The sequence below is a fragment of the Nomascus leucogenys genome, chromosome 19 (genome assembly GCF_006542625.1).
Source record: "Nomascus leucogenys isolate Asia chromosome 19, Asia_NLE_v1, whole genome shotgun sequence".
NCBI classification, from domain to species: Eukaryota; Metazoa; Chordata; class Mammalia; order Primates; family Hylobatidae; genus Nomascus; species Nomascus leucogenys.
Genome location: NC_044399.1, coordinates 10,417,697 through 10,439,827, shown reverse-complemented (window position 1 = coordinate 10,439,827; position 22,131 = coordinate 10,417,697). Strand labels below are relative to the sequence as shown.

The following is a 22,131-nucleotide window of genomic DNA, read 5'->3' as shown; positions in this document are numbered from 1 at the left end:
CATGGGCTTTGGGATCATCAGACCTGGGATTGTTCCCTTCTCTGCGTGACCTTGGGCCTCAGTTTCCTCATCTGTAAAATGGAGATACCTAGCTAGTAGGGTCAATGGAAGGAATAGAAAGAGGTTGTGAAAAGGGCCCCGTGCAAGTGATAACTAAATGCTGCAGGCTGCTGCGCGTGCACTGTGAACTCTCCCCCATCCTGGGCCTGCAGGGGGAGCAAGCTTTACCCCAGAAGGAAGCAGCAGGGAAGCACGGCCTGCACAGAGCCTCCTGGAATGTGGCAAGGCTCCTTGGCACCGAACCTTCTTTAATTAGTTCTCAACTAAAAATAGCTCCCCCACCACCCGGGCTGCACACCTACCTCCTGGCCTGGCACTGAAGTGTGCCTGAGCTACTCTTGGGGGTGACAGCCAGCCTGTGACAGAACCTACAACACGGAGGGTGCACAGAGCAGGAGGCTTTATTGAGGGAGATACAGAAGCGGGCGTGGGCTCTCGTGCCAGCCAGGCCGCGGCCTCCACTCGTCCCACACGGCCCTGCGGCTCCTGCACACCCCTCCCTCCCCGGCTCCGGGACAGCAGGCAACACAGAGGAGTCTTACCCAGCCTTGGCAGAGGTGCCGGGAGGGCCTTCAGAGTCTGTCCAGGGGAGGGTTGGGGGGACACAGGACAGCCCTTCTGTGCTGTCGATGACATGCCTGCCACATCTATCCATCTGTCCACCGCCTGGTCCATCTCTGCCTGAGGGGCCCTCCTGTCACTTGCAACTCTGGAGCCGGGTCCTGTGGTGCTTCTCCTCGGTCAGGAGGGGGATGAAGGTGTCGCTGTGGGACAGCTTCAGCCGGCTGCTGCAGCTGGGCGCCTCCTTCCCCGCAGGCTCTGGAGGGAGGTTGTCCAGGTCACTGCGGGAGCCCCCGGTCTTGCCCTCGCCCCCGCTGCTGGAGTTGAGTTCCATCAGCTCCAGCTCGTGCTTGGCCGCCGTCTCCAGGACGCGCTGCTTGTTGTAGTACCTGACAAAGTTGTTGATGATGGGGTGGATGGGCAGGGCGATGGCGATGACACCACACAAGAAGCTGATGGCCGCGTTGAGCTTGCCCAGCGTGGTCTTGGGGTAGATGTCGCCGTAGCCGACGGTTGTCATGGTGATGATGGCCCACCAGAAGGACTGGGGGATGCTCTTAAACAGGGTCTCTGGGTGGCTCTGCTCCATGGTGTAGCCCAGGGCAGAGAAGACAAAGATACCCACTGCCAGGTACATGAGCAGCAGCCCCAGTTCCTTGAAGCTGCGCTTGAGGGCATAGGTGAGGGTCTGCAAGCCCGAGGAGTGGCGGGCCAGCTTGAAGATGCGTGCGATGCGCATGATCCGCAGCGCCTGCACCGCCTGCTGCACGTTGGTCAGCTCCATCATGCGGGCACCCAGGTGCGTGAGCGTGAGGCTCACGTAGAAGGGGAGGATGGCCAGCACGTCCACAATGTTCATGAAGGACAGCGCGAAGTGCAGCTTGTTGGGTGACGAGAAGAGGCGCAGCAGGTACTCCAGGGTGAACCAGCCAATGCACGCCGTCTCCACGTTCTCCAGCGTCGGGTGCTCCACGCGGTTGCCCTCGGCGTCCAGCACCTGCAGCTCGGGGATGGTGCCCATGCACATGACCACGGACGAGACAAGGATGAGCAGGAAGGAGAGCACGGCCACCACCCGCGCCGGGCACGAAGACTCGGGCTTCTCCAGGAACTTCCAGACGCACTTCTGGCAGCGGCGCCAGCGGCCCTCGGCCGCGTCCACGCCCAGGTCGTCCAGGATGAGCTGCACGCGGCGCGCGATCTCCTCTAGCTCCTCGCGCTTCTCGCTCAGGTGGCTCTTGCAACAGTCGTCCAGGAACTTGAGGTCCACCTTCCAGAAGTCCATCTCGTTCTTGAAGCAGATGGGGCAGATGCCCTTCTTCATGTGGACCTCCCCGAAATAGTACACCTCGATAACACACTTGAAGGCGTCCGGGTCCCTGTCAAAGTAGAACTCGCGCTTGCCGGGGTCGTAGTCGTCGCACAGGGAGAAGATGGTGTCGTAGCCCCCAGCCAAGCAGTTGATGAGCTCCGCCAGCCGAGTCTCAGGGTACTGACTGAGGAGGTCCCCGTACAGCACCTGCCGCACGCCCCCCACGTTGACGACTATCTCTATGTCGTCGCTGGCAGCGGAGCTCTGGCTGCCCGGCTCCGGGAGGCTGCGCTCCCCGGACCCGTCCATCCTCCCCGCGCGCGCCCTCGCAGCCTCGGCCCCGCGCCCCCTGCAGCCGCCGCCGCCGCTGCCGCCGGGGGTCCGGCGGGTGCCACCCGTGCGCTGATCTCGGGGAGAGCCCGGCCGGCGCCCGCCTGCGGGGAAGGGCGGTCACAGCGGGCAGCAGCCAGCGGGGGCGCGCCGCGGGGGAGGCATGCACCCGGCGGCGGGGCTCGGGGCTGGCATCCGGGCGCCCGGGCGCGCCCGCGGGGGCTTTGGCGGCCGCCGGCCTCGCCCGGGGCACTCACCCCGGCTGGCTGGCGGCGCGCTCCGCCGCTTCAGCTCGGCTTCCTGCAGGAGCGGGGTCTCCTCGTGGGCGGCTGGCACAGTCCTCCGCCCCGGGGCGCGCAGGCAGCGGCGGCAGGTCCCGGAGCTGGCGGACCCACGCCGTCCGCGAGGTGCTCGAGGTGTGCAGAGAGCTAACTTGGGCTGGCTTTGCCCGAGCCTTTTCTAAACACAATAGGAATTCCAGCCTGACGTCAGGAGCTTTTCAAACTGTACCCTCTTCTGGTGAAATTCTGCAAGGCACGCGCGGCAGCTGCAGGGGACGGATTAACCCTTGGGCAGACGGGCACAGCTGCCGCGCCCGCGGCGGCCACCGCGCACCGCCGGCCCCTCCCCGGGCGCAGCGGGTCACCGAGGGGCTGCGACCTGGCTTGAAGCGGCAGGCGTTCTCTCTCACTGCTGTTTGGAGAGGATGGGTGGGGAGAGAATGCTGCCGCCTGTTGCTGGGCAGGAAAATGTGCTCCAGGCAGCCCCTTAGAAGGCGACTCCGATGTCCGGGTCCCTCCTCCGGCCTTAGACCCGCGCTAGCTTTTTCTGGTGGGAGGAAAATCCTGCCTGATCTTTGAAGCGTTTCCTGCCCCACCCCCCCGAACCAGCAACGCCCTGCTGTGTTGGTGGCACTGTCTAACCTTCCCCGCAACGCTATACAAGGAGGACATCTAGTCCAGCCTCCTGTAGAAGGGAAGGGACTTGCCCAAGGTCACGCGGCGGAATGAGAGCAGAACTCAGCTTGACCGCCTTCTGATCCGGAGCTTGCTGGCTGTCCCAGCTGACTGACGCCTGCTGTTCAGCAGATTTCAATTCTGCCTTGAAGTCCCTGCCGTCTGGCACCTCCTAGCTCTCTGCAGTCCCACACCAAGGCCACTAGCTTCCAGAGCCCTAGGGTCCAGTGGCTCCTGCTTCCCCGTTCCTCACTCCTTGACCAAGGCCTGTCTCTTCCTGCACAGTGTCCCACACCCTCCTCTCTTCCAGCCTTTGCAGCCACAGCTGTCCTTCTGACCTCACTCACCTGAGCCACTACAGCAGCTTCCTAACAGTGTCTCTCTCCTCCGGTTCACCACTGTCATCAATACTGCAAATTAGTGAGCATCATCTATGGCCTCGAGATCGTGTTAAAAATATTCTGGAGGGAAGGATGAATAGGCAGAGCAGAGGATTTTTAGGGCAATGAAACGTACCATAATGGCGGATATGTGTCGTTATACAATGGTCAAAATCCATAGAATGTTCACCACCAAGAGCGAATGTTCATGCAAACTCGGTGTTGGGCGATGATGACATGTCCATGTGGGGTGGTCCACCATGACAAGTGTCCCACCCTGGGTGAGATGTTGATGTGCAGGGGAGAGCTGTGGAGACAGGGGGCATGTGGGAATTCTCTGTACTTTCTGTTGAATTGTGCTCTAAAATATAAAGTCTATTTAAAAATATATTCTGTAGGCTGGGTTTTTTAAAACTTAAGGACATGTCCGTTAATGGATTATGAAATCAATCTACTGGGTCACTGACAGTATTCTTTTTTCTTTAATGAATTCGTATAAAACAGAATATATTAGAATACATCACATGAAGTATTATTTAGTGAAACTTCTTTTTACAAATTTTACTTCATTTCCATTTAGCATCAGACAATGACGTGCTACTACAGAGTAGGAAATCGAGTCTCAGAAAGGTTGAGTAGTAATAAGAGTTGCCACTTATTCTCCATGTGCATCAGAGTGCAGTCTCTGAGTGCTTTGCATTTTTGTCATCTAATCTCCCAGCAACCCCTTAAGGAAACAAGATGTCAGGTAACCTGCCGAGACCAGTCTGTGGAGCTGGGATTTAACCATCATCCTGCTGGGTTCTGAGGCCTATTCTTCTCCCCAGTACAGTGCTACACACCACCTCCTACACATACCCCAGCTTCCTCTTCCAATCCTTATGCATGCTACTCCCCTTATCAGCTGTCCGAGTACCTGCAGGGTTAACTTCAAATTGCATCTTAGTCTGAGCTTAATGGGCTTCTAAATACCCATTCATTCACTCAGCTATTCAAATATTTATCGAGCTCTTAAGGCACATGCGTGCAAATGCACACACACACACTCACACACATACACACACCACCCTAGGTGTGGGGACAGGGTTCATATTCTACTAGATAATATAGTTTTTGTAAATAATAATTAACAATTTGGAGTAATGACCTTAACAAGAGGGGTATATGTATTATACAAGAGTGGTGCTTCCTGAATTTCTCCACAGGGGGCGCTGAGGGGCGGCCATCTGGTTGGAAGAGGGAGGGGCTGCATTTGCCTAGAAGCACAGCCTTCACCCACTCAGGTTTGCATGGGGTGTCTGATGAAGCTCCCTCAGCAGATAGAGCCCCAACAGCTACTCCTTTGTATCGTCATAAAATACAAGGTGCTGTGGAACCCGGGAGTTTGCAGATACCTCGGCAGGCCCAGGAGAGGCTGGTGCATTAAAATTATACCGCTGGGATTTAGGGAGATCGATGCCATTGAAAGAACGCATTACTAACATGTCTTGAGAGAAGGGGACACGCCAGAGAAAATTCCAGGTGTGACCAGGCAGAAGCAGGAGCGAGGGGAAAACGAGGCCAGGTCCCCTATTGGGGTTTCCTGGGGGAAAAGTTCGGGCAGAACAGAGGAAAGAGTCCAGGATTGGCTCCTTGGGATAATTCTGGTGGGCTTTGAACTACAAAGGTGGTCTCTAGTTGCCCGGTCCCTGGCCTGGGATGATTTAGGGCAGGGAAATACTGCCTTGGTGTGTGAGAGTTTGACGAGGGGAAAGTTGGGGATCTGGGCCTGGAATTGGTGGGTTTGCATGTGAAAGATATGCTCCAGCCTTTCACAATCTCTAAGGATGTCGCCCACTGGGAGGGGCAGTCTCTCCCTAGTCTGTGAGGCCACATTGCCAGTCATCAGGAATGCAGAAAGTAAGAAATCATAGTTAATACACTATTGACCCCAGGATGAGAGGATGGCACGCGGACAAATCTAGAATCTAGAAAGATGTGATGACAAGCTGGAGACTCAGGCCCCCGGAAGAGCCAGTGCGTGAGCTGAGCCTGGAGGTCTGAGTGCCACTTGCCTGCTCAGCTGAAAGGGCCACATGGTTTGGAGGTGACGCTGGCAGGCCCGAGGCTGGTGGAGTCAGCTGGAACAGACCCCAGAGGGTCTCAGCGGCCCTGGAGGCGTCTGGACCACAAGTCAGCACTTCATACTTTAGGTCGTGGCTCAGTAGCTGGCTGTGAAATTAACATATTGAGTATTAGAAAATAACAGAGAATATCAGACATGGAAAAGTAAATACGGCTTGAATCAGGTCATAGCAGCCAGAGGCTGACTCTGACTCCAAGTCCATTCAGCAAATCCCAGGCCCAGTGGGAAGAAAGCTGGTCTGGTGCAGCAGTGGGAGGGGAGGGGCAGCAGATGCAAAGCCCAGCAGAGAGAATGTCCGCACACAGCCCACAGGAGAGCAAGTGCCCACTGACAACAGGGGCAAGAGAAAGAAACAGCTGTAAAGAGCAGGTCAAGGCTGAAGGTGTGAGACCAGCCTGCAGCCAGAAGCCAGGGGAGGGAAGAGAAGAGGCAGAGACACAAATCCTGCTCTGTGAGGATCAGCCCTGTATCCTTAGATGGGGGAGCAGAAGGCTGGCATTCATGTGCCCCCTCAGTTTCCCGGGCTGTTAAATGGGTGACGTGGACGTACATATTCACACGTTGTCATTTGTTGAATAGCACAGTGAACAGAGAGGCTACGGGTGGAGGCCTTGCCAAGCTCTGACACTTACTGGTGGTATGAGGCTGTGGGTTCAGCTGTGTCCTCTCAAAAGACATGCTCAAGCCTTAACCCCGGCCCCTGTGAATGTGACCTGATTTGGAAATTGGGTCTTTGCAGATGTAAGTGAAGATGTGATCGCCCTGGAGTAGGGTGGGCCCTAAATCCAATCACAGGTGTCCTTGTAAGAAGAGACACAGATACACAGGGGGAGCGCCACACGGCAACACAGGCAGAGGTTGGAGTGATGCTGCCACAAGCCATGGTACAGCAGGGACTGCCTGCAGCCACCAGAAGATGGGAGAGACGCATGGAGCCCTCTGAGTCCCCAAGAGGGAATCAACCCTAACGACACCTGGATTTTGGACTCTGGTCCCCAGAACTGTGAGAGCATAAATTTCTGTTGTTTTAAACCACCCCAGTTTGTGGTATTTTGTTATGACAGTCTTAAGATACTAATACATGTGGCCTTAGGCAAGCTGTAACTTTTAATTTTTTTTTTTTTTTTTGAGATGGAGTCTCATTCTGTCATCCAGGCTGGAGTGCAGTGGTGTGACCTTAGCTCACTGCAATCCCCACCTCCTGGGTTCAAGCAGTTCACCTGCCTCAGCCTCCTGAGTAGCTGGGATTACAGGCACGTGCCATCATGCCTGGCTAACTTTTGTATTTTTAGTAGAGATGAGGTTGCACCATGTTGGCCAGGATAGTCTCATTTCCTGACCTCGTGATCCGCCCACCTCGGCCTCCAAAAGTGCTGGGATTACAGGCGTGAGCCACCACCTCGGCCTCCAAAAATGCTGGGATTACAGGCATGAATCACCACGCCAGGTCGGCAAGTTGTAACTTCTTTAAGCCTCTAATTTTTCATCTGTGGAATAAGGAGACTGCCACAGTACACCGTGACAGGGCTACAGAATGCAGTGGGGACTCAGTGCTGGAACAGGTGGGGAGCAAGTGCTAGGACAGACAGGAACCAGATGCTGGGACAGGTGGGGGCCCAGTGCTAGGAGAGATGGCAGCCAAGTGCTGAGACAAGCGGGGACCAGGTGCTGGGACAGGTGGCGACCAGGTGCTGGGACAGGTGGGGAGCAGGTGGGGACCAGCTGCTAGGAGATGTATGAGCCAAGTGCGAGGGCTACCCCGGAGAAGGGAGGCCCTGATTCAGCGTGGGGCCTAGGGGAAAGCTCACAGAGAAGGTCCATGCACCCATCTTTTGAGCCGGCAGGGGTGGTTCTTACTGCATTCCAGGCTCTGTTCTGGGCAGAGATGAGATGGACGAAGGTGCTATATCTGCAGAGCTTGCGGATTTGTGTGGAGACCACGAAGCAGTGCCAATTGTGAGAGATGACTGCTAGGCCAGGGACTAAGGGGACATCTGGGAGCCTCCAAGGGGACATCTGGGAGGCCTGGCTGTCCAGGGAGGTCCAGCCTGTCCAGCGGAGCTCTCAGAATGACTGAAGGGCTCCTTACCCACACTATCCAGTACAGTAGCTGCAGCTGCACATGGCTGCTGAGTGTTCGGCGTGGGCCTAGTGCACCCGAGTAGCTGAATTTTTATTTCAATTATATTTGATTTTTAACAGCTTTATTGAGATGCACTTCACATTCCATACAATTGATACTCCAGTGGCTTTTAGTATATTCAGAGCTGTGCAGCTATCAGCACCGGTTCATCTTAGAACATTTAATTATCCCCAAAATGAATGCCACACCTTTTAGCCATGACCCCCAACCTCCCCCTGCCTTAGACACCCGCTAGAATACTTTTTGTCTATGAATGTGCCTATTCTAGGAATAGCATATAAATGAAATTCTATAACATATGACTTTTTGTGACTGGTATCTTTCACTTACAACTTACAATGGTTTTGTTTGTTTGTTTGTTTGTTTGTTGTTGTTGTTTTTGAGACAGAGTCTCACTCTGTTGCCCAGGCTGGAGTGCAGTGGCGCGATCTTGGGTCACTGCAACCTCCGCCTCCTGGTTCAAGTGATTCTCCTGCCTCAGCCTCCCTAGTAGCTGGGATTACAGGTACACACTACCACATCCAGCTAATTTTTGTATTTTTAGTAGAGATGGGGTTTCATGATGTTGGCCAGGCTGGTCTCAAACTCCTGACCTCAGGTGATCCACCCATCTCAGCCTCCCAAAGCACTGGGCTTACAGGCGTGAGCCACCGTGCCTGGCCACTTAACGTTTTTAACGTTCATCAGTGCATGGCATGTGTCAGTACTTCATCCCTTTTTATGGCTGATCATATCCATTGCATGGATAAGCCAAATTGTGGTGAAAATCCCCTGTGGTCAGTGGCTGCCATGTTGGGCAGATGGAGTCTGGGGAAGCTGAGCCAGGTCCGGTGGGCGTGGGCAGTGAGGAGCAGGGCCAGGCCTCCCAGGCAGACAAGGCAGTAGCACAGACAGAGGCAGGAAAGTCCCCACCAGGGTTCCAGGCCCCGCACTGCACTGGTCTCTGCATGCTCCACGCTAACTGTGCCCTCTACTGCAGTGCTGCCCCCACTCGTCCCCGGGGTCATTCTTTCCACCCTTTCAAAGCTCAGTCCTCAGTGTCACCACTTCCAGGAGGTCTCCAGGGACTGCACCCCTCCCCAGCCTCCTTTCCCCAAGGGATCAGGGCCCATTCCCTGTGTGCTCACAGAGCCCTCAGCTGTCCTACAGCACAGGATCAGTTCATGCACCACTGGTTTGTCTGCCCCCAACTCCAACCCCAGTACAATCTGGATTATTCTTCTCTGTGACTGTGCCCAGCATAGGGCCTGGACATTCAGGTGCTAGGCAGGCACGTGGAGGGAAAGAATGAGAAAACGCTTCATTATGCCCAAACAGAACCCACACAACTTCGAAACCACAGGACCTTCACGGTCTCTGATGAGCCTTAATTTGCTCAGCTGTCCCACAGAGCCAGGCTTCAGCAGTGTCTGGGGCACGGCGGTGAGAAAGACATGGTCCCCTGGGCATGCCCCAGACCTGTGGACAGACTGATGGGAACTGAGCAGGGCTGGGCCATGGCCGGAAAGATTATTGGGGGTCATAGGATGGTCTTCCTTCCACGGTCGGGACACAAGCATTTTCCCTTCACCCCTGCATGCTGCCCATCCCACCTCCTCATCAAACCCTGGCAAGTCCACAGTCTGGTCTACTGACATGCCCAGGCCCAGAGTGCCCCACACCTGGAATCCCACAAACTCCACTTGTCCTCCCAGGCCAGAGCGAACGGAACCTGCAGATCAGGTTGGCTGACTCCTTGCCCAGTGCTCTCCCCAAGCCTGTACTACTGCCTCTGTTATGGACTGAATGTTTTTGTACCACCCCCTCCAAATTCATACGTGAACGCCCTAACCCCCAATGTGATGCTATTTGGAGACGGGGCCTTTAATGAGATAATGAAGGTTAAATGAAGCCATAAAGTTGGCGCCCCAATCCAACAAGATTAGTGGCCTTAGAAGAAGAAGATAGAGAGACCTTGCTCTCTGTCTTCACCACGTGAGGGTGCAGTGAGAAGGTGGCCATCTGCAAGCCAAAGAGAGAAGCCCCAAAGAAATGAAACCTGCCAGCACCTTGATCTTGGACAATAAATGTCTGTTGTTGAAGCCTGAGGTCTGTGGTGCTTTGTTACACGGCCCAAGCTGACGAGTACATTCTCCTTCCCTCACACTTGCTAAGTGCCCCCTCTGCCTTCCTCTTCTCAAAGCTCTGGAAACAGGCCCTTTGTCCTCTGACCATATAGACCCTGTTTGGAAAGGTGAGGCTGGGATCCCATGGATTAGGAAAAAAAAGAGAAAAATCAACATGCTGCCTTCTCACTGAAGGTCATTGTTGCATAGAAACTTGAGCCAGCGGCCTGGATCCATTTAGAATTTCCTGAAGGGTTAAACCAGAAAAAAAAAAAAAAAGTCTGGACTTTTTGGCTAAAAATGGAAAGCTTCTTGCTGTGATGTATTCAGTCCAGCATAGACCTTCTATGAGAATTGTACATTTCATGATGCCATGGGGGAAGGGACGTAGAGCACAAAATCTTCTATTAGACATAGAAGAAGCAGCAATTTTACCTTGCGGGTTTCTCATTTAAATAAAGAGGAGGGAAAAACAGTTTATTTGGGCATTATGGGAAGTAGTTGTTTGAGCTGCATTTTTTTATTAAAAAATTTTTTGTATTTGTTGAACAATACCATTTTGGGCTACAGAATGCTAGACTTTTATGGCAGTAATTAAAACCGGTGCAGATGTATCTAAGTGATTTGTCTAGACGGCAAATGATGCAAGCTGCAATCTATTCCTTTTTATGGGCTAATCAGTTCTGCTCAGTTAAAATTTCCTTGTGTTTTGCTGAATTTAATAATACCTTTCATTAAGATTCAGTTCTGTACTCCATTGAAAATTTACATTTCATTATTTGCTGTGCACCCATCGGCATCAGGGAGCTGCCCCGTCCCCACCCCCGCTCCTTCTCCTCATCATACTCCTCCCCTCATCATCCCCCTTCCGCACCTCCACCAAGAAGAGCTGATTGACAGAAAGACTCAGCTGGTCTACTCCTGTCTGAACACCCTGGCCCCTGGAAGTCAAGTGCAGGAGGCAGCTGGGTGGGAGGCGGTGCTGGATGGAGGTGGGTAGAGAAGGATGTCAAACTGAATCATCAGGAAACTTCATTTTTTTCACCCCAGCTTCTAAGCATTTTTTTTCTTTTCTATGCCTCAATTTTTTCATCAGCAAAATGGAACTAGTGACTCTTTCCTTCCTGGCTGTAAGACCTTATAAGAACAAATACGTTACTGGGCGTAAACAGCTTTGTAATCGACAAGCTGCTGAACCTGCCAAGGCCAAGAAGAGCAGGGGGAGGAGGGCAGGAGGGGTGACTTCCTGGTTCCCATTCCCGAGGTGGGCGCGTTTCCTGAAGTCTGCTCGCCTCTGCCTCCCTGGCTTCCGGGCCTCTGTTCAGCCATGACTCATCCTGCCTGCAGGCAGGTGGGAGGACCGGGACAGGGTTGCCACACACTCCAGGTGTGTAGAAAGATGTCAGAGGCTTTGGGCGCATTCAGCTGCCCCAGAGGCTGCGGGTAGGACCCTTCTGGGCCTGAGATCTGGAAAGAGAGAAAAGCAGTTAGAAAACAAGACCAAGAAGGATGAATGTTCCTGCCTCTGGCCTGCCAGGTTGGAGTAGTGGGGGCGGGGGGGTGGTGCTGTTGGCTTTTGTGCTTGCTTTTAAAGCACACTGGGAAAGTAAACAAAATGATTGAAGAAAACTCTTCAGAAACAAATCCTTTCCCATTTTCCTTTACTTTAATTGCAAAATTGTTATCCATTTATTGTAAAGAAAATTTAATGTGAAAGGAAGCCTTTTATTTACATCCCTGACTTCTCTCTTGCCCAAAGGTCAGAATGATACACAGTCTATCAATTTTCTGTTACTGGGTACAAATTACGTCAAACATAGAAGCTTAAAGCAACACACTTTCGCTAGCGCACAGGTGCCATGGGGCAGGAGTCTGGGCACAGCTTAACTGGGTCCTCTGCTCAGGGCCTCGCAAGGCACAATCAAGGTGCTGCTCAGAGCTGCAGCCTCATCTGAGGCTCAGGGTCCTCTTCTGTGCTCATGCAGCAGAATCCATGTCCTTGCAGCTGTGGAACTTACCCGGGCTTCCTTCTTCATTAAGGCCAGCAGTAGACTCTCATCAGAGAAGGTCTAAGTCATCTGTTCAGAGGCTTACCTGATTAGGCCAGGCCCCCCCCAGGAGATTCTGCCATTTAATTAACTCAAAGTCAGACTGATTAGGGATCTTAATTACATCGTCAAAATCCCTTTACGTGTGCCACATAACCTAACCGCAGGACTGAGCTCTGTCATAATCACAGTCCTGCCCAAAATCAAGAGGTGGAAATTGTGCAGAGGGTGGACACCAGGGGGCAGGAATCACGAAGCCATCGGGAGATTCTGTCTACTACACACTTCTGATGTGCATATTTCCAGGCCTCTTTCACAGATAGATGGATAGATAAAAAGGAAGAAAGAAAGATTCTTCCGTTTGCGTTTTGCTTTCTTCCTGTTTAGTAACACCTCGCAGACATTACGCCATTTTAATAATCATAGAACTTATGTATCTACTCTCCTATGGTTGGATATTGTTTGTTTATAATTCTCTACTATTAAAATAATGCCATAATAAATATCATATACAGCCTGTATCCTTGAACACTTATACCTCTATAGGATTGATTCCTACTGGTGGAACAGCTAAGCTAAAGGGTACAGACCTTTTAAGTTTTGATAAATACTACTAAAGTAGCTTTCAAAGGGGCACCCTCAAGGAAAGTGCCTATTTCCCCAAACTCTTACCATTTCTGAATGTAATCAATCTTTTAAAATTTTTGACAGCCAGAAGAGTGGAAATGGTACCTTGTTTTAATTGCATTTCCTTGATTATCGATAAAGTGCAATTCAATGATTTTAGAAGCTCTATTTTTATTCTATTTTTTTGTTATCACCTTTATGTCTCATTAAAGCATGACCGTTCGGAACTCTACTAGACAATATATTGAGTCATTAACTTTAGTTGCTTTGGTAGAGATTTTGCTCATTAAAGCAGACTCCTAAATACTCCTTCTCATTCCACAGACATTAACTGAGTGCCTGTTTTATGCTGGACTCTGGGCCAGATGTGGGAAATACAGAAATGAAAATGCTATTGTTCTTGCCTACAAAAATTATTCACTCCAATGAGCATTACAGCAACATCTAGTTCAAGATATTATAGTTATGGGCAAAGACTGGCAATTCTCAGGTTCCTTGAAAGACACAAACTACCAAAGCTCATTCAAGAAAAATATAGGTCACATGAAAAGCCCTCTATCTATTAAAAAATTGAAATTATAGTTAGAAAACTTCCCACAAAAAAAAAACTCCAGGTACAGATGGATTCACTGAGGAATTGTACCAAACATTTAAGAAATAAATAATATAAAGTCTACACAAACTTTTCCAAAAAATAAAAGAGGCAAAAACATTCTCCAAATCAATTTATGGGGCAGCAATACCCTGATTCCAAAGCCAGATGAAGACACTGCAAGATAACTATATTTCTTATAAAGACTAAGACAGATATCTCTCTTACACATAGATTCAAACACCTAAGCAGAATTTTGGCAAATCATCAAAACTTACTACAATATTGCAGTAATAAGGACTATAATCAAATATATACATCATAAAGACAGACATATAGATCAATAGAATAAAACCCTCACCTTTATTGTCAAATTGATTTTCAAAGAGGGTGACAAAACAATTCAATGGAGAAAGAATAGTCTTTTTAACCAAAGGGGCTGGGAAATCATTCATGCAAAAGAATAAAGTTGGACCTTTACTTCACACCATATACAAAATTAACTCAAAATGGTTCAAAGACCTGAATGTAAGAGGTAAAACTATAACTCTTAAAAGGAAACATAGGCAATATCTTAGTGGCCTTAGATTAAGCAGTGAGATGCTTCTGAGATGACGCTAAAAGCACAAATGACCAAAGAAAAAATAGATACATTTAGAACATTTGTGTGTCAAAGGACACTATCAAAAAAATGACAAAAAGACCCACAGAATGGGGAGTACATATATGCAAACCATGTATCTGATAAGTGGCTAGTATCCAAAATATATGTTAGCCCCTTAGAACTCACCAATTAGAAGACAAATAGCCCAATTTAAAAATGCTGAAAGGATGTGAATAAAAATTTCTCCAAAGAGACTATGCAAATAGCCAACAAGCACACAACAAATGCTGTCTCTTGGTGCCCCCAGCTCCATATCTGTTCCTGGCCAGAGATTAGAAAGGGAGGTGCTGGAGGAGGGGGACCTTATGGGGTCAAATGAGGAGAGAAAGGAAATGGTGTGGGAAGTGGCGTGGGCTGAAAGTAAACTGGGAGCACAGCAGGAGATGGATGGAGAGAGAGCAGGAAGATGGAATGGAAGTAGAGAGAGAAAATTCTGGAACGTCCTCCAATGTTTGGAAGAAAATGTCATGCCAGGCAGAACTTAATAATTACTGTCATTTGTGGGATATTTCAGTACAAGAGAACCAAATAATTATGATGTCATGGGCCTCAGAGCCTTCCTCCAAATCGGCATCCAGTCATCAGATGCACTTGGCTTAGGCGTCCTCGAGAGCCTCCTATGCCTTAGTCATAGCACCGGCTGTGAGACAGAGCTCTTTGGGGGAATAGAAGTTTCCTCCTCCTGTGATTATGACAATCAAATAGGATTTCACAAGTGTACAGATGGATCCTTGGAGATCCTCAGTTTCCAGGGAGTCTGAATCGTTGAGGTCAACCTTCCACCCAAAGTAGAAATCTCTGCCACTGTATCCCTCTAAGCAGACCTCAGCCTCGGCCCGGATTCCTCCAGTGACGGGGAGCTCATAACATCCAGGGAACAGGGTACGACATGCAAACTCTTGGGAGGAAGAAGAATCCCTTTCTACTTCCTGATGGTGAAGTAATTTTACACCTTAAAACGGTGCAGGCAATGTCTATCTAGGTAGGCTGGATCTCTAGTCGGGAAACTCAGCTTTGAGTCCCACCTCTACAGTATACGAGCTGTATAACCTTGGACAAGTCATTTTGTCCCTCAGTCTCAGTTGCCTCTCTGTAAAATGGAGATGATACTCAGTAGACCTATATCAGATGGTTACTTTTAGTAATAAAGAAATCACATTGGGAAGTATGATCTGAAGAATTGCTATCACTGCACATGTTTTTCATAATATTGGGTTTCAAAGGGACCTAGGAAATCAGATACACATTTCTTCATTTCCCAGCACCAATAGATATATAAGCTTTAATGTCCCAGTCTGTAAAAATGTGCTCACAGTCAGATGGAAAAGGAAGTAGAAAGAAGTTAGGTGTTGGGAAGATGCTTCTGTCCCTATTGTTTTCTTTTGGCTTTGCACATGCACTAACGTAGCTTTGCTCACTGCATCTGCCTCTCCTACGTTCATTCCACACCTGCCCCACCCAGCATGTAGTAGCTATGGAGTCTGGATAGGATTGGCCTCATCTCTATCTTTAGAGGGAGTCCTATCAGTCTAAGCCACTCTCATCATTCTCTTGACATATACATCTCTGTATTAGTCCATTTTCACACTGCTAATAAAGACATACCCGAGACTGGGCAATTTACAAAATAAAGTGGTTTATTGGACTTACAGTTCCACATGGCTGGGGAGGCCTCACAATCATGGTGGAAGGCAAGGAGGACCAAGTCACATGTTACGTGGATGGCAGCAGGCAAAGGGAGAGAGCTTGTGCAGGGAAACTCCTCTTTTTAAAACCATCAGATCTCATGAGACTTATTCACTATCAAAAGAACAGCACAGGAAAGAGGTGCCCCATGATTTAATTACCCCTCACTGGGTCCCTCCCAAAACACGTGGGAATTCAAGATGAGATTTGGGTGGGGACACAGCCAAACCATGTCAATCTCCCTTGTCTTCATTATTGTTTTGGGGAAAGACAAGTGGCCCAGTCTCAAACCACTCAGGGTATTTCCCTGGCCATGGTGATGAGGAGTGGACAGGACCCAAGTTGTTCCAGTCGAAATGTAACAAAAGATTTTTGTTTGATTGTTGAGGCAAGAAAAACTCCCTCTTCTTCTGGATAAGGACGAGAAAGCATGATTCTCTGGAGGCTGTGGCACTCGTCTTGCAACCATAAGGAGAGCCAGCCTTCAGATGAAATGTATGTGGTCAAAGGCAGGATGGAGAGACACACTTAGATGTTGTCCTCTTGAAATACTAGATCAAACTGATCCTGAAGCCTGAACTATGTCTGGATCTTCTAGTCACGTGAGCCCATACATTCCTTTATTGCTTAAACCACTTTGCGTTGGAACTGTCAGCATCCCCATTACCGAATTTTGTACAAGGAAATGTGATCGTTACAACAAAACTTAAAATCTGTAATTGGTTGAATAGAAGCTGGCAAGTAGCAGTGTCCTAGTTTGGAATGTCGGCATTCTTGTTTTGCGGGCGTTTAATAGTTATTTGTGGTTTGGGGAGATACAAGCATGCTTTACCAAGGCTATAGCATTAGGGAACACAGAAGAGAAGGATTAGAATATCAGGGTGCCTTGGCTGCTTCTTGCAGTCTTCTGTGAGGTCCTACAAGGAGACAAAGCCAGGATTCAAAGGATCCCATCCAAAAGCAGAAAATGTAACTTTGATTTAAAAAATAAGCTAAATATCCAATAATATTTATTTATTTAATAATAGTTAGCTTATTATTAAAACTTTGTATCTCTGCTCTCTTACCAAAATTAGACTGCCATCCTAAAATGCCTAAGGCCTGAGAATCTGGAGTTTTTGGAGTTAGAAAAGCCAGATTATCTTCCCAAGATGTTTTTGAGGGCAGGAAGTGCAACAGAGGAGAAAATCCAGTTGGAACCTCTGTTCCTTTTCCTTGGACCCATTGGGCCTAGCTAGAGACAAAGCAAATGCTATGGAGATGGCCACTGGGCATTTTGGAAGCAGGCAGCTACCTGATCTGTCTACTACACGTGCTCTTGCCTCTTCTCACAGCTGATCTTGGAACAGGCTTTTTAGGGTGGAGTGGGAGGGAAGGCAGGGAGGACAGGACAGGGTGAACCTGAGGCCTGGGAGGGCAAAAATAGGAAGAGAAAGTCTGCTAGAAGGATCTAGGAAGGATGAGAAAAGCTCAGTGACCAGGAAATAATTCACCCCCGACTATTGTTCCCTATTGCCCGTTCCCACTGGAGGACAGTCTGGTTGGAAGCACCAGTCATGGGAGACTGAGCCCCCAGTCCGGTACCTTCAGGAGGTAAAACATCCTGGGGCTCAGGGTATCCTCTGAAGGCTCCCAAGGCCATGTAGCAGGAAGGAGAACACAGCTATGTTATACAGAGCCAGGGACCAGTTGAGCACTAAGTGAGGAAGACGGAGTGTGGCTGAAGGCAGAAACAGCAACCATGCCGGTAGAAGCTGGAAGGTCACAGGAAGGACAGCATAGGGCCAGAAATGGAGGCAGGCAAGGGATCAGGACAAAGTCTGTGCACACCAAACAAGAGGATGCAGGCGTCCCTTCTGAGGTAGACCCAGGGAAGGTGGCTAAAGAAACTAACACCCCTGGGAGGGCTCTTGTCCCCAGCAACACTTCCCTGGGGAACGACAGTGCCCGGAGCACAGGATGTGGACCACTAATGGGGATGCAGTCAGGAAAGAATGGTGAGTGCAGAGTCCCTTTGTTACAGACCACAGGCTCTTTGGCACCCCATTTAATGGAAATTAACACAGGGCCAAGCAGACTTCCCAGACAAGCCTTTTATTTCAGGGCTTGTGCTGTATCATAAGGGAGACAGCAGAGGCGAGGTGCAAGGATCCTCCAGCTGGCTCCCCAAAAAGCTGGCAGGGATTTTTTCTATTAGGAAAAGTGCGAGAATTGGCATCAGAGGTAAGATATGCAGGCTGGGTTGGGCAAAACACTTGAGGGGTAGGGTATGTGGGTCAGCATTATTTGGTTGCCATGGTTATCTTGAGTAACGGGTCACCTTGTGGTTGGGCCACCTGGTGGTCTGACCAGTGGTAACAGGGCTGCAAATCACTTGTTCAGCATTCATTCCCAAGGTGGGATACTCTGCAACCTTGATTCAATGTTTAGATTTCCTAAGGCCAGTTTCTGGAATTCTTTAAGTAAAAGGCATGGTGAAGCATTATGAAAGCACAGAAAAATGGCTATTTTTTGTGCGTGACTAAAGCCTTGGGGTTAGCAAGTATAGTGTCAGTGAAGTAGTGGTGTGGGTTTTATGAAGAGAAGAAAAAAAGCAGAAAAACAAGAGTGTGAAGGAGGAGCCATGTCCCACTTCTATTCTATCTCACCTTTCCCTCTGAGGGCAAATGGAGCTGAGCCTGCCAGAGAGTAAGAGCAATGCCCCATTAACTGTAGCATCTTTATTGCTGCCCTGTCAACCTGCCTGGCCCACAGCCCATCAGGGCCTTAACAAAAAAACACTTTAAAGCAGAAAGTATACAGATCTCAACTCCTGCTATGGTCTAACTATTTATGTGAGAGGTGTAGAGAACGTTTCGATCTTCTGGAGAATGTCTAGGTGGTTGTGAATAGAATATTGGTGGAAATATGGATGGAGAAGGCCATTCTGATGAGGTCTCAGACAGAAACAAGGGACATGTTATCAGAAATTGTAGGAAAGGCAGTCCTTCTTATAAAGTGGCAAAGAAGTTGGCTAAGTTGTGTTTGTGTCCTACTGTTTGGTAGAAGGTGGAACTTGTGAGTGACAAAATCGGATATTTAGCTGACGCTATTTCTAAGCAAAGTGTTGAAGATGTGGCCTGATTCTTCTTGACTATTTATAGTAAAATTCTGGAAAAGATAAATTATTTAAAGACAACAATGTCAATAAAAAGAGAACTTAAAATTTGGAAAATTCTCAGCCTATCCATATTGGAAAAAATAAAGTCTTTTCAGAGAGAGAAGGGTGTGGCCAAATTTGATAAGGAGATTAGTATGGATGGACCATCTCAATAAAAGCTATGAGGTATTCATCAACACAATGGGGAGATTAGTCAGCCATCTACACAGAAGCCAGGACCTATTGTCCAAGGCAATAACTCTATCACAGAATGTAAGGGCCACTAGGGCAGAACGATTTCAAAAGAGAGGCTGCAGTGCAGCATGCACTGCGCCCTGAGAAGCTGTGGGGCCATATTTGCCTCCACCTAGATTTCAAAGGATACCCCACAGAGCTGGGGGTCCTAGGCAGAGAACTACCTTGGGGTTCGGCCCCTACAGAGAGCCCCCACTAGGGCAATGCCCCCAGAACCATGGAAGTGGAGCCACACCATGACCCCAGACTGGTAGAGCCACTGGCATGCAATTTTGTAAGAGTCACCAGCATGTGACTCCAACTCTTGTGACCTGCAGCATGGGCTGCACCTGGCAAATCCATGGGGGCAGGCGAAGGTGTGGAGGTGAGACCCTCACCCTAGTGGACCTGGAGGGCAGAGCATCCAGTCAAAGCTCGATGCAGTTCCTGGCTACCCTGGTCTTTACCTGCACATCCTTTCTGACCCCATCATAAATGCCTGTCTGAATCCTCTCAACCCACAACCCCACACACCATCTCCAGAGGCCTTCGCCTGATCCAGGGATATACAGTGCACTTCTCAGTTCCCCACCCCTTTGCTCACTTCTGCCATGGCTCCTCACACCCTGGGTGGCAATTATTGATTTATAGGCAAATCTGCCTCCCTCTCTAGACAGTGAGCTCTTTGAAAGCATAGACTGTCTATTTTGTCTATGTCCTCAGCACCCAATGTAGGACCTAATGAATGTTTGAGGTAAAAAGACATGGATGGATGGCTGGAAGAAGGGATGAATGGGTGGATGGAAGGAAGGAAGGAGAGAAGGATGAATGGATACATGGATGGTTAGGTGGATGGATGGGAAGATGAATGGAAGGAAGGATGAATGGATGGAAGGATGGATGGATGGGAGGAGGGATGGATGGATGGATGGATGGATAGACGGGTGGATGGATAGATAGATGAGTGGAAGGAAGGAAGGAAGGAGAGAAGGATGAATGGATAAATGGATGGCTAGATGGATGGATGGGAAGATGAATGGAAGGAAGGATGAATGGATGATGGAAGGATGGATGGATGGGAGGATGGATGGATGGATGGATGGATGGATGGATGGATAGACGGGTGGATGGATAGATAGATGAGTGGAAGGAAGGAAGGAAGGAAGGAAGGAAGGAAGGAAGGAAGGAAGGAAGGAAGGGAGGCTGAGTGGAGGGTAAAGGCTCTGATTTTGAGAGCTCTTGCTGATGGAATAATGGGAAGCACATAGAGGGAAGAGGTTTTTCTACATGGTGTGCAGGATATGCTCCATGGGTTGGCAAACACTGGGCTTCTCTCACATTCTTTCTTGCTCAAGAATCAGCAGAGGGGTATCATGGGAGATGAACATGACAGTGCCCTGAACAGGCAGACAAGGTTCTGGATGGCTATTTGATTAAGCTGCTGCATAATCTTAAGCAAGTCATGAAACCTCTCCAGACCTCAGATTTTTTATCTGTACTGTTAGACTGGATGAACTAGCATGGCCTTCTCTGCTCTAAAATGCTGACTGTCTGTTAAATGCTCCACATGGAATGGTTTCCTTTTGGGTTGCTGAGTCAGGTGGAGCAGTTTTAGCCCCAGTTTTCCTCTCATTTGCTGTGTGACTTTAGGTAAATCGCCCGTCCTCTCTGAGCTTCTTTTCTCTAATCTTTAAAATGTGAAGGTTAACAGTACTTACTTCACAGCACCCTTTCAAGGATCAGAGACAACTCTGGAAGGACCACATACATGTATTGTCACACAGTTTGCAGGTGACAGAGGCAGTGCCCATTAGCACTGTGTGGTGCATGGTTGGGGCCATCTGAGATGCCCTGTTTCCATCTGCACCGACTCTCCAAGGCCAAGGATCGTACTGATTCCAAGGGAAATCTGGGAGCAAGGCTGTGTGCACAATTTTATATTCTGTGCCCAGAACAAAGGCTGCTGGCAGAGGAGCTGAGTGGGAGCTGAAACCCAGCCCACGTGCCCCTTGCCAAGCCATGCTCCCTGGAGCACAGCTGCATCTGTCTACAGGAGGGGGCACCATTTTGCTTACCCAAAAGGGCATCTGCATACCACACCAAGTGACTGTGGGATGACATCCAGGTGGGAACTGGGCAGACAGGAGGTGCCTTCTCCTAATTTGTATAAAGCTTCTCTATGGGCTAGTGGCAGCCAAGCTCCTGAACGCTGAAACAACTCCTGAAGTTCACATTCATGGCCTCAGCTGGCCACTTTAATCCCGGGTCTGGGAATCAAGTCCTTATCTGGATAGCCTTCTTGGTGCCTGCCCACCTGAACGTGTGCCTGGGTCAGCCCACCTCCCCAGCCTCTTACAGCACGACCCATTATGATGCTCTTTCCTCTCTGGCTGGACCTCCCTGCCGAGAACGTGATGGACCAGCATTCCCTCTGGGCAGTATTCAGCCTGGCAGACAGCACCTCCTTTCCCCAGAGTCGCCGACCTGTCTCGTCTGCCCTGCTTAGGTCACTAACTCACTCTTTCAAAAAGGACTGATGAAGGGCATCACCTCTTCTTCATCCAGCATGTCACAGGGCAGGGAAGAGGACCTTGTCACAGAGGTGTTGCCTGTTGGGTCCTCTGGAAGCAGATGTGAGGAGGCACTCACTGTGCCAGAGGATTATTAGGGGTAGACGCCGGGGACAGGAGGACCAGCAGGCAGGACTGAGCAGACAAGGAACCCAAGCTGTGCTGCAGGCTCAGCAAAGCCTCGTCAGCCCCCTGGGGAGCTCTGGAGGGGCTTTGTCTAGCAGAACTGAGCCACGATGGCTGAGTTGAAGCCCTTGCCTTGATCACTCATTGAAAGTGGACAATCCTGGGAAGGGCCCTTCCCTGCCCAGCCTGGGCTGAAGTCACTCTCTGAAGCCCCAGCAAGCCCTGAAGGAGTGGACATTGGCAGCAGCAAGCTCTTACCAAAAGGGGACCTGGGTGGGGCATCTCTACTTGATGTAGAGTAGATACTCTACTAAAATTTTTTTTAAAATTCCTCCACAAGAGCTGAGGAACTGCCTGCATCCCTCCTCTTTTTAAAGAAGATTTATCTCGCCCAGCTTTTGAGCCAAGTAAAGGCAATTGCAACAATGCTGATTTCCTCATAGGGCTTTCAAATTGCAGGTCTGCACCTCAGA

General features: G+C 49.7%; 1 protein-coding gene across 1 annotated transcript; it reads right to left on the bottom strand.

Annotated features, from left to right (window-relative positions):
- Positions 1 to 438: 438 nt before the first annotated feature.
- KCNF1 (potassium voltage-gated channel modifier subfamily F member 1) lies at positions 439 to 2,767 on the bottom strand. Its single transcript, XM_003272745.3, has one exon. The coding sequence runs from the start codon at positions 2,240 to 2,242 to the stop codon at positions 758 to 760; it is 1,485 nt and encodes a 494-aa protein (XP_003272793.1). The 5' UTR covers positions 2,243 to 2,767; the 3' UTR covers positions 439 to 757.
- Positions 2,768 to 22,131: the final 19,364 nt, after the last annotated feature.